This window comes from Fukomys damarensis, unplaced genomic scaffold (genome assembly GCF_012274545.1).
Source record: "Fukomys damarensis isolate Sample0158 unplaced genomic scaffold, DMR_v1.0_HiC HiC_scaffold_13, whole genome shotgun sequence".
Lineage (NCBI taxonomy): Eukaryota > Metazoa > Chordata > Mammalia > Rodentia > Bathyergidae > Fukomys > Fukomys damarensis.
Window position 1 is genome coordinate 23,552,042 of NW_022900925.1, and position 15,007 is coordinate 23,567,048.

The window sequence follows — 15,007 nt, forward strand, 5'->3', positions numbered from 1 at the left end:
ACATGTATAGAATCTAGTTCATGTTGGAAGTCAAATAATTAAAAATTACATAAAATAATAAGAATATTTAAATTTATAAAATATCTAAAATAAGTAAATAATAATTATAATTTAAATTCTTTTTTTTTCCTTGTTGTACAGTACTAGGAATGAACCCAGGGCCTTTGCACAGAGCTACATCTCCATCCCTTTTTATTTTTTGAGTTAGGATCTTGCTAAATCATACTGTCCAAACTGGGTTTAGATTTGAGATCCTTCTGCCTCACCCTCCCAGAGTGCTGAGATTTCAGGCATACATTACCAGGCCTAGTATAATTTTAGTTCTTTTTTATTTTTTAATTTTTTGGTGCTGAGGATTGAACTCGGGGACTTGTGCTTGCGAGACAGGTAATGAAACCACTGAGCTAAATCCCCAGCCCATAATTTTAGTTCTTGAAGTGCTCTACAGGATGACCCTGGATCTTTTTTTTCCATTTTATTTTATTAGTACATGTTTGTAATTCATGCTACATGTATATATCCTGGGTCTTATTTAGAAGTTGTTCTAGCTAGGCTAACTAGTGCTCTACATTAGAATATTTTTAATACCTGAATAAGGAACTCCTGTCTCCTAGACTTTCTTCTGGTGTCTCCTTCTGTAGCTTCTTTCTCACCTACAGAAAACTAATTAAAGTGCACATTGTCTCACAAGTCACAGGACAAATTTGTACTTGCAATCTATTATTGTATAGATAATCCAGCCTATGCTCAAAATGAGAAATATTTAGAAGCTATGACTCATTTAATTAATGTAAATAGTGAACAGACATGTATTATGAACAATTATATAAGACTGTTCTTTGAGTAGAGTATTTTACTATTTTAATGAAATAAAACTTGCAAGGTTAATCTGATGCTTATTTAATGATATGTGTAATTGTTATGGTGCTGCATGCTAATTAGGCCTTTAATGTTAAGCTAGTTACATAAATGACTATAATTGGTTATTTTTCACACAGCCAAACACATTTTTCAGTGTTTGCTCATTTTATTAATTTTTAGAATCTATAATCATGTCAAGAACAACAGTTTTCTCTGAAACCCTTTACTATTTAATCATACAGTCGCACAAACATACTCTTCAAAATGGTACAGCTGGGCCCCTCTCCCAATTGGGTACTAAAAATAGTTACTGTTGAAGGCTGTTTGTGTATATATTCTCCTGTTTTCTCCCTAAGAAACCCTTTAAAGAAGGTGGTATTCCATCTTACTGATGCAGACACTGAGAGAATGTAAGCAAGTAACATAGCAGGTCAGGCTTCTATGCTAACCCTCATCTACTATATGCAACCTCAGTAGGCAAGCAGTAGATCCCAGCAGAGATAGGTCAGTTTACTTTCCGAGGTAAAATGACTGGGAAATGCAGAAATGTATAGCATATGCAAAGGGAGAATGGTTTGTCAGTAATGGAAGAGTTGCAGCTGACTTCCTTAGTGTCCTTTCAACAAATACAGCCTTAGCTAGTGAATGTCAAATACTGCTGCCCCATTACAGCTTATTTTGTAGATATACTGTGTCAGCTTGATGCCATTAAATATTGGAATTTTAGAACCCCCCCCCTTATTCTGATTCCCAAAAAGAATCACAATAAGAATTAAACTGTTTTGTTTTGTTTCTTAAGACAGAGTCTCACTATGCAGTCAGGTCAGTCTTGAACTCACTATGTAGCCCACACTGGCCTTGGACTCACGGGCATCCTCCTCCCTCAGCCTCCCAAGTGCTGGGATTACAGGTATACACCACCAAACAGGCAAAACTACTGTTTTGCAAGTCTGTTTTTATTTTTATGGTTGTTTTAAGACAGGTTCTCCCTAAGTAGTCCAGACTGACCTTGAAGCTGCTGTGTGGCCTAGGCTGGTATCAAACTCATAATTCTCCTTCCTTAGCTTCCTGAGTCCTGGGATTATAGGCATATATCGCTGTCACCAGACAGTGTCCACAGAGATTCCTGAAGCTGAGATAAGGAACCTAACTCACTCTAAATACAGAATGGGCTTCCGGGTTCACTGGGGGAGTATTCTCAGGACGACGTCAGTAAGAGGCTGCAGAAGGGTTTATTAGGCATAAATTTTAGTAAATACTCAAGTAGAGTGTGGGCCCTGTGGGGTGGTGCCTTACTTACTGGGACTTGAAACATTTATGCTTCTCTTGAGAGGGTGGAAACCTCAGGGAAAGGTGGCCCACCCCTAGAAGGGTACTGGCCCGTATATTACATCGATGAGCCCAATTTCTTGTTTTGTGTTTTTTTTGTTTGTTTGTTACAATGAATAATTTAAACATTCTTTGAATTCTTTCAGCCTGTCCTTTTATCTTAGGAACAGATTTCTGCTCTTTACTTTTTCAGTAAAGCCAATTATGGACTTTTAAGTATACCAAGGAATTTTGAGTGTAATAGGTCTAGAAGGAAAGGAACCTAAAAATAACCAAGGACACAAACACTCTATGGTTCTCTTTGGGTAACTTCAACTGGGTCCCAAAAGGTGCAGTCTTCTTTAAAGTGTAATTAATTAGTTATGATTTCCTTTTCTCCTTTCTACTTCTCTTCCATTTCTTTTGTTTGTTTGTTTGTTTTTTGTTTTTTGAGACAGCGTCTCACTATGTAGTTGAGACTGACCTGGAACTCACTATGTAGCCCAGGGAACTCATAGTGATCCTCCTGCCTCAGCCTCCCTAGTGCTGGGATTACAGGCATGCGCCACCATGCCTGGCACCATTTCTTCTATACTACTTCATCACCATGCCTAGCACACAACTTCTTTTTGAGATGGAGTCTCAGTATGTTGTCCAGTCTGGTCTCAAACTCCTGGGCTCAAGGGATACTCCAGCCTCAGCCTCCTGAGTGAGTAGCTGGAATTATCTGTGCCTGCCACTGTGCCAGGCTGAAACTTTTTATCATTATTGTCACCCCTGAAAAACCTTTGTAGGCACCTGTCTCCCTTACAGAATTTTAATACCACAGATGATCTGTTTATGTCTATATATGTATATACTTTGTACATTAAAAGAATAAGATATTTTGCTCCTCAAGAATAAGACTTTTGGGGCTGGGGATTTAACTCAGTGGTGCCACCACCTGCCTGGCAAGCACAAGGTCCTGAGTTTGATCCCGATACCAAAAATTAAAAAAAAAAAGACTTTTAAGTGGTCTTATAGTGTGGTGAGACACACTACACTGTAATCCCAGGACTGGGGAGGCTGAGGCAAGAGGATCACTGAGAATTCAAGGCCAGCCTGGTCTACATAGTGAGTTCAAGGCTAGCTTGAACTACATAGTGAGATCTAGTCTCAAAAAAAAAAAAGAAAAAAAAAGAAAAAAAATTTTTTTTCTGGGAACAGTGGCGCAGGTCTGTAATCTCAATGCTGTGGGAGGCTGAGGGAGGATTCCAAATTCAAGCTCAGCTTGGGCAATATAGTAGGACCCTGTCTCAAAATTTAAAAGGGGGTTGGGAATGTAGCTCAGTGCAAAGAAGTTGGGTTCAGTCCCCTATACTAAAAGAGAAAAAGAATAAGACTTGTTTTTCCTCCACTAGTAGTGTATGGGTTAAACAATGATGCATGAATAATATAGCTTCCCATGTTACCTTCAGGTTCAGGATATTCTAGTTATGCAAAAGCTAATGTTTTGTACATATGATACTTATATTTGTCACTGTAAACTAATAGATTCTGTTCATATGGCAATTGAATTTCTCATATATGAAATGAATTAATTTACATATGAACTTCGTTAGTGTGAATCTGCTTCTAAGTAATAGTCATTTAGGGCTGGAGATTTAGCCCAGAGGTTCTGCTGCCTACCTTGCAAGTGCAAGGTCCCAAATTCAATCCCTGGTACCAAAAAAAAAAAAAAAAAAAAAAAGTGATTTCTCAGTGTGTGAACATTTTGGGTTTCTAAGCCTATGAAACAGCCTGGAAGACCTTCTGCAAATCAACCTACATAAATACCTTTTAAATTGAAACTTCTAGAGCATTCTTATGGGCTGGAGATGTGGCTCAGTGGTAGAGCACTTGCCTGGCATGTGTGAGTCCCTGGGTTCAATCCCCAATACTATAAAATGAAAGCATTCTTATGTGTTCATTCCTTTATTTTTTAAATACTTGTTGTGCCTTATTAAAGGCAAAGACTTTGCTAGGTGCTAGAAAATAAAAGTTTAAAAAAATAGTCTTCCTTCAGCTGGGCATGGTGGTATATATCTGTAATCCCAGCCCTCAGGAGGCTGAAGCAGGAGGAATGTGTGTTCAAGGCAACCCTAGGCTATGTAGTGAGACCCTGTCTCAAAACAGATACTGTATGATATAAATAGTTACATACAAAATGATATGTGCTAGAGACATTGTAGAGATGTACTAGAGACATTGAGGCTTCCAAGAAGGGACTGGTCAGTTCTAGGTAAAATTAAGGGTTAAGTCTCTGAGAAGTAAAGAGCTAAGTGTTAGAGAAGAGTGGGAAGGAAATTCCAAGCAGAAATAACAAAAAAATTTTTTTTTTTTTTTTGCTACTGGGAATCAAACTCATGACCTTGTGCTTGCGAGGCAGGTGCAGTGTCACTGTGCTAAATCCTCAGCCCAGAAATAACAAATTAGGAAAGATCCAGCAGCATGAAATAGAACAGACACTTTGGCCTTTGATTTTTGTGTAGTTTTTTTCCTCCCTCTTATTTTATTTTTTTAGACAAAGCCTTGCTAAGTTGCCAAAATGCTCATGCTGGGCTCAAGCTTTTCAATCTTTCTGGCTCATTTCTCCCAGAGTGCTGGGATTCCAGGCATGTACCACCACACTTGGACCCAGTTTGGGCTTTGTGACTGAAATACAGAAGGCAAGAAAGAGGAGTCACTATAGGTGGAGTAGCACAGAGAGAAGTCAGATCATTACTGTGAGCTCAAGGCCAGCCTGGGCTACATAGAGGGTAAGACCTTGTCTCAAAAAACAAACAAACAAACAAAAAACAAAGGGGGCTTTTTCATTTTACTTCAAAAGTTATGGGGAGGGAGAGAGTGAAACTTTTTGAATTGGGACATAGTTCTAAACCTGAGCTTTAAAACTACCTCTGCCTGTCTGGTGTCATGGTACACATCCCAGCTACTCAGGAGGTGGGAGAATTGCAAGTTTGAAGCCGTCCTGAAAAAAATTTAAAAGTCTAAGATTCCCAAGGGAGAATGTACAATAATGGGCACTCTTTACTGCTGGCAGGGCTGTATTTGGTACAATCATTTTGGAGAGCCATTTTGCAATCTAGCAAAGTGGAATAGCAAAGTCCTCTACTCATTGGCTTATGTCCTAGATATACACATATCCAAGCATATTGATTGTAGAAGAAATAAACTATCTGATATTATAATAAGTACAGTTTAAGAGACTCTAATATCAGTGTCTCTTTCATAAAATTTTTGATTCTTCTAGCAAGCAATAAGGATTTTATCCTATAGCCCACACTGGTTATTCTTTTCCGTTATGTCAGGGAGCAGCAGCGACCTGGATACATATTTGGAGAGTCTTCTGAGTATTTTCTCTACACCCTCCTTTCCCTGTGGGGGTTGAACCCAGGGCCTCACACATGCTAGGCAAGTGCTCTACCACTGAAAATCCCCAGCCCTTTTTATTTTGAGACAGGGTTTCACTAAATTGCCTTGGCTAATCTCAGACTTGTAATCCTCCTGCCCCAGCCTCATGAATAGCTGGGATTACAGGAGTGGGCCACTGCACTGGGCTTTGGGCATCATCTTATTCTGTGGAAACCATGACACCAACTGTCTAAATTTACCATTCTCCATCCTATATTGTTTTACTACATGAGACAAAATAGGAAAAAATTTGGCTGTTATGAATTATTTTCTCCCATTGGGCCTGTAATACCAATTACACATTTGTTGCCTTTTCTATGTTAATATGTACTTATGTACACACTGGCTTTTTTAAGAGGGTGCAGTTAGCAACTCCAGGCACTGGGTGGCATAAACTCACAAGAGTCCTATGAAAATACTGCATATAAATTACAGCTCAAGGTGCACCCATAGCTAAAGTGCACCTAATGAAGGAGGGTTAAGTAGAGGAAAAGAGTTTTTGTATTTGAAATTTCAGTGTAGACATGGAACCGAGTTCCCTAGAAATTCAAAATTAGGCAGATTTTTGACATTGGATGATTGGCAAGTCAGGTCATTGAGTGAGGGAAAGAAAAAGGAAAACAGAAAAGTGCTGGAATATGAGGGAGAAGAGATTAAAAAAAAATCTGAGAGAAAAGAATATACTGTAAATCTAGAGAGATGAATTCAGGTGTTAGCCGCACTGAAAGCCGCACCTCTTTGACTTGCATCTCCTTAGTAAGCAGTAGCAGTTTTCATATGAAGATAAAGATTACCTCATTCTCTTCTAGAAAAATCAGTTGTGCTACCCTTAGCTACTTATTTGGTGGTATGATATTATCAACACATAATTCAATATTTTTTTTTAGATAGTCTCATTATGTAATTCAGGCTGGCCTTGAACTCACTGTGTAGCCCCAGGCTGGCCTTCAAACACATAGCAGTCCTCCTGCCTCAGCCTCCCAAGTGCTGGGATTACAGACATGTGCCACCATGTCTGGCCAACACATAATTTTAGTGTTTACTATAAGCATGGTGCTTTGTTGACACAAAGAAATACAGAGGTCTATATATTAATACAGGCACTTAAGTCTTCAAGGGGAAGAACCAGGAAGTATACATTTAAAAAGATAAATAGCAACTCAGAGCATCATGGGAGCCATTGTGTGGACTCAGCAAATGGAATATCCTCCTGGGAGAGGGAGACATGGAGGAGACCATAGAATGCTCAACATGTTCAGAGTTAAATAATTTCTGGCCCCTAGTCACAAGTATATATAACATCTCTTCCTTGGAAAATGGTTGAGCATAAACATGAGAAAATTGCTCTATCAGAATCTGCTGGGCAATGTTTAAGAGAGTCCAAAATAGGAAAGTTTATGTAGGGGAGAATGATTAGGGTTCATGCCACCCCTAAACCCTAGGAGTATAGAAAAGGAAGGATGTTAATGGCTTGCTTAGGCCTTTCAGAAATCCACAATCCTAGATTGCTTTGATTTTTGAGATCACAGCTATATTTAAAGAAAAGAAAAACTGCAAAACAGTTATAAAGATGTTGTATATAGTGTTTATATTTAACAAAGTAATGTTAACACACACACAAGCCAAGCATAGTGGTGCATGCCTGTAAGTCCAGCACTCGGGAGGCTGAGGCAGGAGGATTGCCATGAGTTCACAGCCAGCCTGGGCTAATAGAAAGTTCAAGACAAGTCTGAATAACAGAGCAAGAGCCTGTAAAAAAAAACAAAGTATTAGGATGAGCCAGGCATATATTTGTGGTGCATGCCTGTAGTCCCAGCACTCTAGGAAGCTGAGGCAGGAAGATTACACAAATTTTAGCCCAACCTGGGCAACTTACGAATTTAACAAAGTCCTGCCTCCAGAATAAATAAATAGGGCTGAGGATGTAGGTCAATGCAAAGGGCCTAAGTACAATTTCCAGTATTGCAAAAATAAAACTATTGAGGTGATACATATCCTTCAAAAAAGTAGAAGAAGGTACCACTTTCCTTCTAAAACTTGAAAATAAATAAATACAACTTTTAAAATGTGCCAATTGGAAATATGCTAGTAATATATTATCTAAAATAGATTGGGGCCAGGGATTTAGATCCGTGGTTCTGCCACCTGTCTCGCAAGCTCAAGGACCCAAGTTCAATCCCAGTACCAAAAAAAGGGGTGGTGGTGGTTAGATTACAAATAGTATGAAGAGCCAGGAGTGTTGGCACAAGCCAAAAATCTCATCTCTCTGGAAAACTGAGGCAGGAAGATTGCAAGTTTGAGCCCAGCCTGGGCAACTTAGCAAGACCATGATGTAAAGCAGAAAATTTTAAATAGAACTGGGGGTGCAGCTCAGTGAAAAGCCCCTGGGTTTAATTTACACACACACACACACACACACACACACACACAAACACACACAAATTTAAAGTTATGCAAGCTATATATCTTTTTATCATACGTATATATATTTATAATGTCTGTAGAAAGGCATATATGTGTTAACAGTGAAAAGTGGTTATCCCTGGGGGGAGGGATTAGATAAAGATTAATTTTTCCATTCCTTCATACTTTTCATTTTAAAAATTTATAAGGAAAATGTTTTAATTATCAGAAAAATAAAATATCATAATGCAATGAGGAAGAATTTGCAATAGAAACCTAGTACTTTGTAGAGGAATAACTGTAGTAACTGTGTTTAAGAACTGTAGCGTAGAAACAGTGTTTAATCGAGTTGCATCTATAATAGCAACATCAAAAATTGTGGCACTGAAGCAGTCTGCAGATTAAAGTCCACATCCCAAAGACCACATAGGAGTTCTCCCTTTTCCTTTGCCATCTCTTAGTTTTCACAAACCTCCACTGATGAGGAAATAGAGGATTCAAAGTTGTTAACTGATTCCAGAGTTAGAAAACCTTTTCCAGGGGAAACAGTTATCCCCAAAGTGAGTGAGTTTCTATAAAAAACATCAGTACAGATGTTACCCAAATTATACTTTTGCAGAACTGATGAACACAGACTTTGCCACAGCTTTTGTCTTCTGGGAAGTACCATGTTTCAAATTAAGGGACAATTTGTGGTGGATAATGGGGGGAAAGGTGGGTTGAATATAGATCCTCTAAGAATCTAACGCTTTTAAGCATCTTCTCTGTGGTCCTGGGAAAGAGTAGGCATCTTTCCACCTCCATTTTATGGTAAAACAGAATAACAAATGGCAGAATAAACTTGAGGTAATGTTGTGTCATTGTAAGGGTGCAAATATAATACACAGTACTCACTTGAGGCTACCCAGTGTTCTGTCCTCTCTCTCAGATATGTGTTCAGAGTGTGCACTGTGGAACTTCAGAGGTGTTTTTTGTTTGTTTGTTTTTTGAGACAAGGTCTAACTCTGTAGCTCAGGCTGGCCTCGAACTTGTGGTGATCCTCCTGCCTCCTTCTCCCAAGTGCTGGGATTATTGGCATGCGCCACCATGCCTGCCTTAGAGATTCTTTAGTGCTTCCTTGAAATCTGTCATCATCATTTATGCTTTGTGTCTATTCTTTCTCTTCCAGGCTCAGTTTGATTTCCTGCTAGCAGAGTTTTGAGAATCACTGTTTTAGATGGTACTTGAAAGAAGGGCACAATTTGTGCATGGTTTCTACAAGAAAATAGAATTACTTAGGCTTATTTCACCAAAATAAAGTGGTTTAAGAATGTTTGGAAAAGCATCAAGGTGACATCCTGCCTTTTTCCTTTTCACCAAAGCACTGCTTCAAGATCAGCTGTTTCCACCTTCTCAGCAGACTCTTAGTTAGGCAGATTAGACTCTTCATGTGCCTTATGACAAGAGTCATCATCATAATCATTTCACTCTGGAATCCTGGAGCTCCAAACTACGCAGCTCACAGTTAAAATAGGGCATGATATTAGACCCGCCATAAGAACTCTGGATTCTCAGGAGACTTCACTAGAGTGTTGTCTGCAGCCCTGACCCCTTAGTGATGAGTTCTGGGGAGGACTTTAGAATGCTTAGGGTTGGGTTCTTATCCCCAGTCTGTCAGTGGCTATGTATGGGATGGCAGAGGCTAAATACTAAAACCCTACAAACGTTAGCCTGGGGGAGCAGGTGCCCCACATAAACTAGGTGACAGCCATAAAGTGAAGGCAGCTATGAGCATGAAGTCGCCTGTGAGGGTAGCAGAGAAGTTGGGATGTGTTACAGTACCAGCTGCCTTGTCCACTTTTCAGAGGCTGTGTTTAGGCCTGCTGTCAGTGCAGTAAGGTCTGTTCATAATGTTTGGAGGAAGGCTTTTTGTTTTCATTTGATGAAATGGAAAGACAACCATTTTCATGGATATACAAAGTTAATCACAGAGGCTTGTGGCAGTGTCAGTTGCAGTGGTATGAAGGTAACTTCCCAGCCCAGGCTCTTCCTTTATTGCTCTGGCATTACTGATTTTAGTGCCTGGATGAAGACACCAGTGTTAACATTGGCAGGACTCTTCACCAGGCTCTGTCACAGCGGTAGAGCACTTGTGTAGCATGCACAAGGCACTGGGTTCAATCCCCAGCACTACCACTGGAAAAAAAAAAGTTTAACTGAGCATGTTGTCGCATGCTTGTAATCCTTGCCCTCTGGGAGGTTGAGGTAGGGGAATCACAAGTTCAAGTCTGGCATGGGAGATTTAGCAAGACTTGGTCTTAAAATTAAAAAGGGCTAAGAATGTAACTCAGTGCAGAGGCTCTGGGTTTAATCCCCAGTACCACATACAAAAAGAGAATCTTACCATATTAATTAATATTAAGGAGAAGGCAGTGTATTTGTTCGATGGCTGAGGCAGAGCAAAACTTTTCAGAATTATGTCTGGTGGATTATAGTGGACTCTGTGGTTTTGAGTTTGATGAATTAGGAGCATCTTGTCCAACCTGCAGAGTGAAAGGAAATATGAATGACACCAAGGATGAAAATTAACATTTCTTCATATAACAACAAAGGAGTTGCTAAACAAAACCCAGCATCACTCAAGTATTACTTCATTTTACCTCTTTGTTATCCAATACTTAACATTGAGAAAATACAATCAAGGTACATACAAGAATAAAAATCTACAATGAGATGGAACCTATAACTCACCAGCAAAGTGCCCACTGATCCCTTGTTTTCCTATTTGCTTTGAATAGAAAAGGCCCTGAGTACAGTATGTATGGCAGGATTAGATTGATTCTACCTCATTTTTTAATCAAGCCCCCAAAATCTCATTATATTTTGAAAAAGCCAGAGATTTTTGGAAGTGAGCAAATATTTCTGATATTGTTATTAGTAGTGGTATGAAAACCTGGGTAGAGAGAGCATCATACTTGTTATGTGCACTTGATAAAGAATTAAAGAGTAGCAGTATGTGTGCTATCCTAGACTAGGTAATATTTTTATTGTATTGGGGATCCCCTGTATGATCTAATCTTTGAGATCCATTCTAAATGTTTTATTCTAGAAAAGTAGATATCTGTTTGTTTGTTTTGAAACAATGTCTTCTTATGTTGCCCAGGGTGGTCTTGAACTTGAAACTTGTACAGTCCATCTACCTTAGCCTTCCAAATAGGCTGGGATTATAGGTCACACCTGAGTGATTTTTTTTTTTTTGATACTGGGGATCGAACTTGGGTCCTTGTGCTTGCAAAGCAGGTGGTGGAACCATTGACCTAAAAATCCCTGGCCCCATGGTGTTAATTTTTAAAGATTGGAAACCTTGTCTCTGTCTTGGTAACTGTTGTAGTTGTTTTAGGTTAGGTACCCAGAAATCTCAGTCTTCAAAGGCTAAGTCCACTTCTGGTGTAAAACTGAATTTTAGCCATCCATGCTGAGCCAGTAATATAGTGTATCTGTTTCAGACAGCATAAAGCACTATTAATTAATATTCTTGTCAGGAAAACCAAAGACAAGAAAGAAAGTTGGTTTGCCAAGTCTTTAAATTCTGTGTTCAAGAGTGATGGTTCCTAGATTTTGCTCTCTGTATATTACCTAAACTGAGCATGGTGGCACATACCTGTATTCCCAGCGTTCTAGGCAGCAAGGATTGCAAGTTCAAGCCCTGCCTGGGCAATGTGGCAATTTAGTGAGACCCTATCTTAAAATAAAAATAAAAGAGCTGGGGATACAGCTTAGTGTGAGGGTCCTGGGCTCAATATCCAGTAAGAAGGAAAGGGAAGGAAGGAAGAAAGGAAAAGAAAAGAAAAGAGTTACCTAGGGACAAGGAAGAACATACAGTATACAATGTGGATTGTAAAGATTTTACAATTTTAGGGACCCTCCTTAATACAATTTTTTTTTTTTTGGTACCAGGGGTCAAACTTGGGTCCTTGTGCTTGTGAGTCAGTGGCACCACTGAGCTAAATCCCCAGCCCTTCTTAATACAGTTTTTAAAAACACAAAATTGGAAAGTCAGGTGTGATGGTACGCACCTGTAATCCCAGCACTCAGGGAGGATGTAGCAAGAGGATCACCATGAGTTCACAGCCAGTCTGGGCTGCATAGTAAGACCCTGTCTCAAAAAACAAAAATAAAAAATTGGATACAAGGCTTTGAGACAGAGTCTATGGGTCCCCAAACTTAAACTTTTCAGTATTATTTTTACAGTAAGTCCACTTCTTTGAGAGCTTGTTAAAAATCTTAAAAATAAGCCAGACACACTAGTGTGGACCTACAGACCCAATTACTTGGGAAGCTGAGGCAGGATCCCACCTCAGAAAAAAAGGTAGATTTTTGGCCCCATTATAGACATTCTGTGGTGTTTTTTTTTCCTGAGACAGGGTCTTGCTAAGTAGTTCATGCTGACCTTGAACTCACTAAGTAACTTGTAATGATCCTCCTGCCTCAGCCTCCCAAGTGCTGGGATTATAGGCATGCACCAACATGCCCCGTTTACCAGCACTTTTATGTTAACCCTTTTTCCTCCAGACAAGTGACATGAAGCATAGAAAACAAGTGACATGAAGCATAGAGAGAACACTTCCCTACTCAGGCAGAGGGGCAGCTGTCCCAGGTTGCTCATCGCCTTTTGTTTGACTTCTCCACAGCTGCTGGCATTGGCACCACCTTCTGGCTCTTTGCCATTGGCTCTGAAAGGAAAAAAATGACCGGTATTAACCATAGTGGCTGGTAAATATCTGTTTATTTTTCAAGCCTCATGTCATTGAAAGGAAACTGTCACTTCTAGAGAAAACATTAGAACTATCTCTCCTACAGAATACTCAAGTACAGCAGAGAAAAGGAAGTCACATTTAGCAAAACCTCCTGTGTGCCAGGTGACTCTCACACAGGATGTCAGTAACCTTTACATCCACATGTGACACAAATATCATAGGTCCCACTTTACAGACAGGCAGAGAGGGTCAAACAACTTTCGGAAAACTACTCAGCTAGTGAATGTGAGCAGCAGTCTGCCCAAACGCCAAAGTCTGTGCTTTCCAAACTGCCTTTGGAACAGTCTTTCTAGATCGAGTTCAAGAATCATACATAAGCAAACTTACAGGACATACGACCTCAAAAATACTGTAATGACAACTCCACTGAGCAGCAGGGTGGCAGCAATCAGAGATTTAACCACAATACTCCATTTCTGCCTCTTCTCTAAATCCTTATCTTTGTCTGTAAGGAGAGAGGGTGGAAGAAGGAGAAAAGAGAATTTGATCAAGGGAGGAGACTGGCCCTTTGATTTGAAGTTCTCCTGGCTCACAGGCAAATAGGGGCTCAGCCTGACTCAGGGGCAGAGACTGAGTCTCTGCTTCAGATCCAGAATCAAGGATGGTTGATGGTTGCACATGATAGGCCCTTCTCTATCCTCTTTTGTAGCTTCTTCCCAATGAGTGACTTCTCTGGATTTGGGATTTTCCATAGTCATGAAGGGCTGATTCTTGCACTGCTTTCTGGGGAAGAAAATGCTTGGGTGCAAGTTCTAAACTTACCCTTCCCTGTCAGCTTTCTCACAGTCCCTTTCCTTTTGCTCTGACACACTGCATGGGGTTAAAATAAATCATCTTTCCCATGCGTCTCTTGGGGTTAAGTGGGGTGCAGGAGGAACAAAGATGAGTTGACTTTGCCTCGAGTCATAAACCAAATGGGACAAATGGTTCCTAAAGCACTTCGTTATTACTAGTCTCATTTTTAGTTTTTTCCTAGCAAGAATTAGGATATAACCCAAACTCAAACTTACTTGTTTTTTTGTTTTGCTTTGTTTTGTTTTTTTTTGAAATGAGGTCTTGCTGTGCAGTACAGGTTGGCACTGAATTCACTGTGTAGCCTAGGATGGCCTCAAATGCACAGAGATCCTCCTGCCTCTGTCTCCTGAGTGCTGGGATTACAAACATGCACCACCACTCTCAGCTCAAACTCATGTTTTACAGAATTTGAATCCTTGCCAATTTAGGGAAAGTTGTTTCCAAAAACTGTGAAGATGAAAATATGCACTTGATTGGTGTCATCACTGTTACAAGTGCTTAGCATTTAAATGTTATCTAGGCATGCAGTAGCTGAAACTACCTACCACATAGATATGACATAATCTGTCCCCAAATCCAGCCATGATTTCACTTGTGTAAAGGATCATTAATGGTGTCAAAATACAAACATTTCTCAGAACTTTATAGAGAAGGTAATTTTTTTCATAACAAGATGAAATTATTCTCTCTTTTGCAGTAACAGGAATTGAATGCAGGGCCTTTACTAGCTAGCCCTTATTATTTATCTATATATTTTTTCCTGGTACTGGGGATTAGACTCAGGACCTTGTGCTCACAAGGTAAGTGTGGCACCGCTGAGCTAAATGCCTGGCCCTATCTATTTTTTTTTTATTCTAGTTTGAGATAAGGTCTCACTAAGTTGTCCAGGAAGGACTAGAACTTGTGATCTGCCTGCCTCAGCCTCCCAAAGTGCTGGGATTACAGGTGTTAGCCCCTGTGCCCAGCCTAATTTTCTAATGCAAACTGTAGTTCAACCTCTAGGAAAATCCTAGGAGACCTGACTAATGTTGGGAATAAAAATGTTTTTTTCTGTTTGTTTGTTTGTTTTTTTAACCCATACTTATTCTGTACCTTGTGTCAGAGGCCTAGAAACATCACCAGTACTTGTAGTTTTTGCTCCTTCGTTATTCCTAGAAGTTGTAGAGATGGTAGTGATAGATAGGGTCTCTGATGAACTCCCCATCACTGGGCAGACCTTACAGTGGGACAGCCCTGGCAAAAAAGCTATAAAATAAGAAAGAATGTAAGGACAACTTTAGAAGAAAATTTTATCCTACTTTGATTTTAACATGACAAAAGCCCAGTTCTAATATATATATACACACACACACACATATGATATATATGATATATGATATATATATGATATATATTACATATATGTGATATAT

At 39.6% G+C, this 15,007-nt stretch overlaps 2 protein-coding genes and 1 long non-coding RNA gene across 8 annotated transcripts in view; 1 reads left to right on the plus strand and 2 right to left on the minus strand.

Moving 5' to 3' along the window:
• Acaca (acetyl-CoA carboxylase alpha) overlaps positions 1 to 15,007 on the plus strand; it is a 281,891-nt gene that overhangs the window by 4,947 nt on the left and 261,937 nt on the right. The window lies entirely within an intron of this gene.
• LOC104864058 lies at positions 6,780 to 12,098 on the minus strand. Its single transcript, XR_780757.2, has 3 exons — positions 12,060 to 12,098; positions 10,388 to 10,526; positions 6,780 to 7,350 (listed from the first exon to the last, which is right to left on the minus strand). It is a non-coding gene; the product is annotated as an uncharacterized LOC104864058 (long non-coding RNA).
• CUNH17orf78 (chromosome unknown C17orf78 homolog) overlaps positions 12,102 to 15,007 on the minus strand; it is a gene marked incomplete at its 3' end in the record, with an annotated part of 12,803 nt that continues 9,897 nt past the window's right edge. The window contains exons 4-7 of the mRNA XM_033762721.1: positions 14,715 to 14,840; positions 13,128 to 13,245; positions 12,616 to 12,716; positions 12,102 to 12,139 (exon numbers count right to left, since the gene is read on the minus strand). Coding sequence (XP_033618612.1) covers positions 12,102 to 12,139; positions 12,616 to 12,716; positions 13,128 to 13,245; positions 14,715 to 14,840 — 383 coding nt within the window. The remainder of the gene's footprint in view (positions 12,140 to 12,615; positions 12,717 to 13,127; positions 13,246 to 14,714; positions 14,841 to 15,007) is intronic.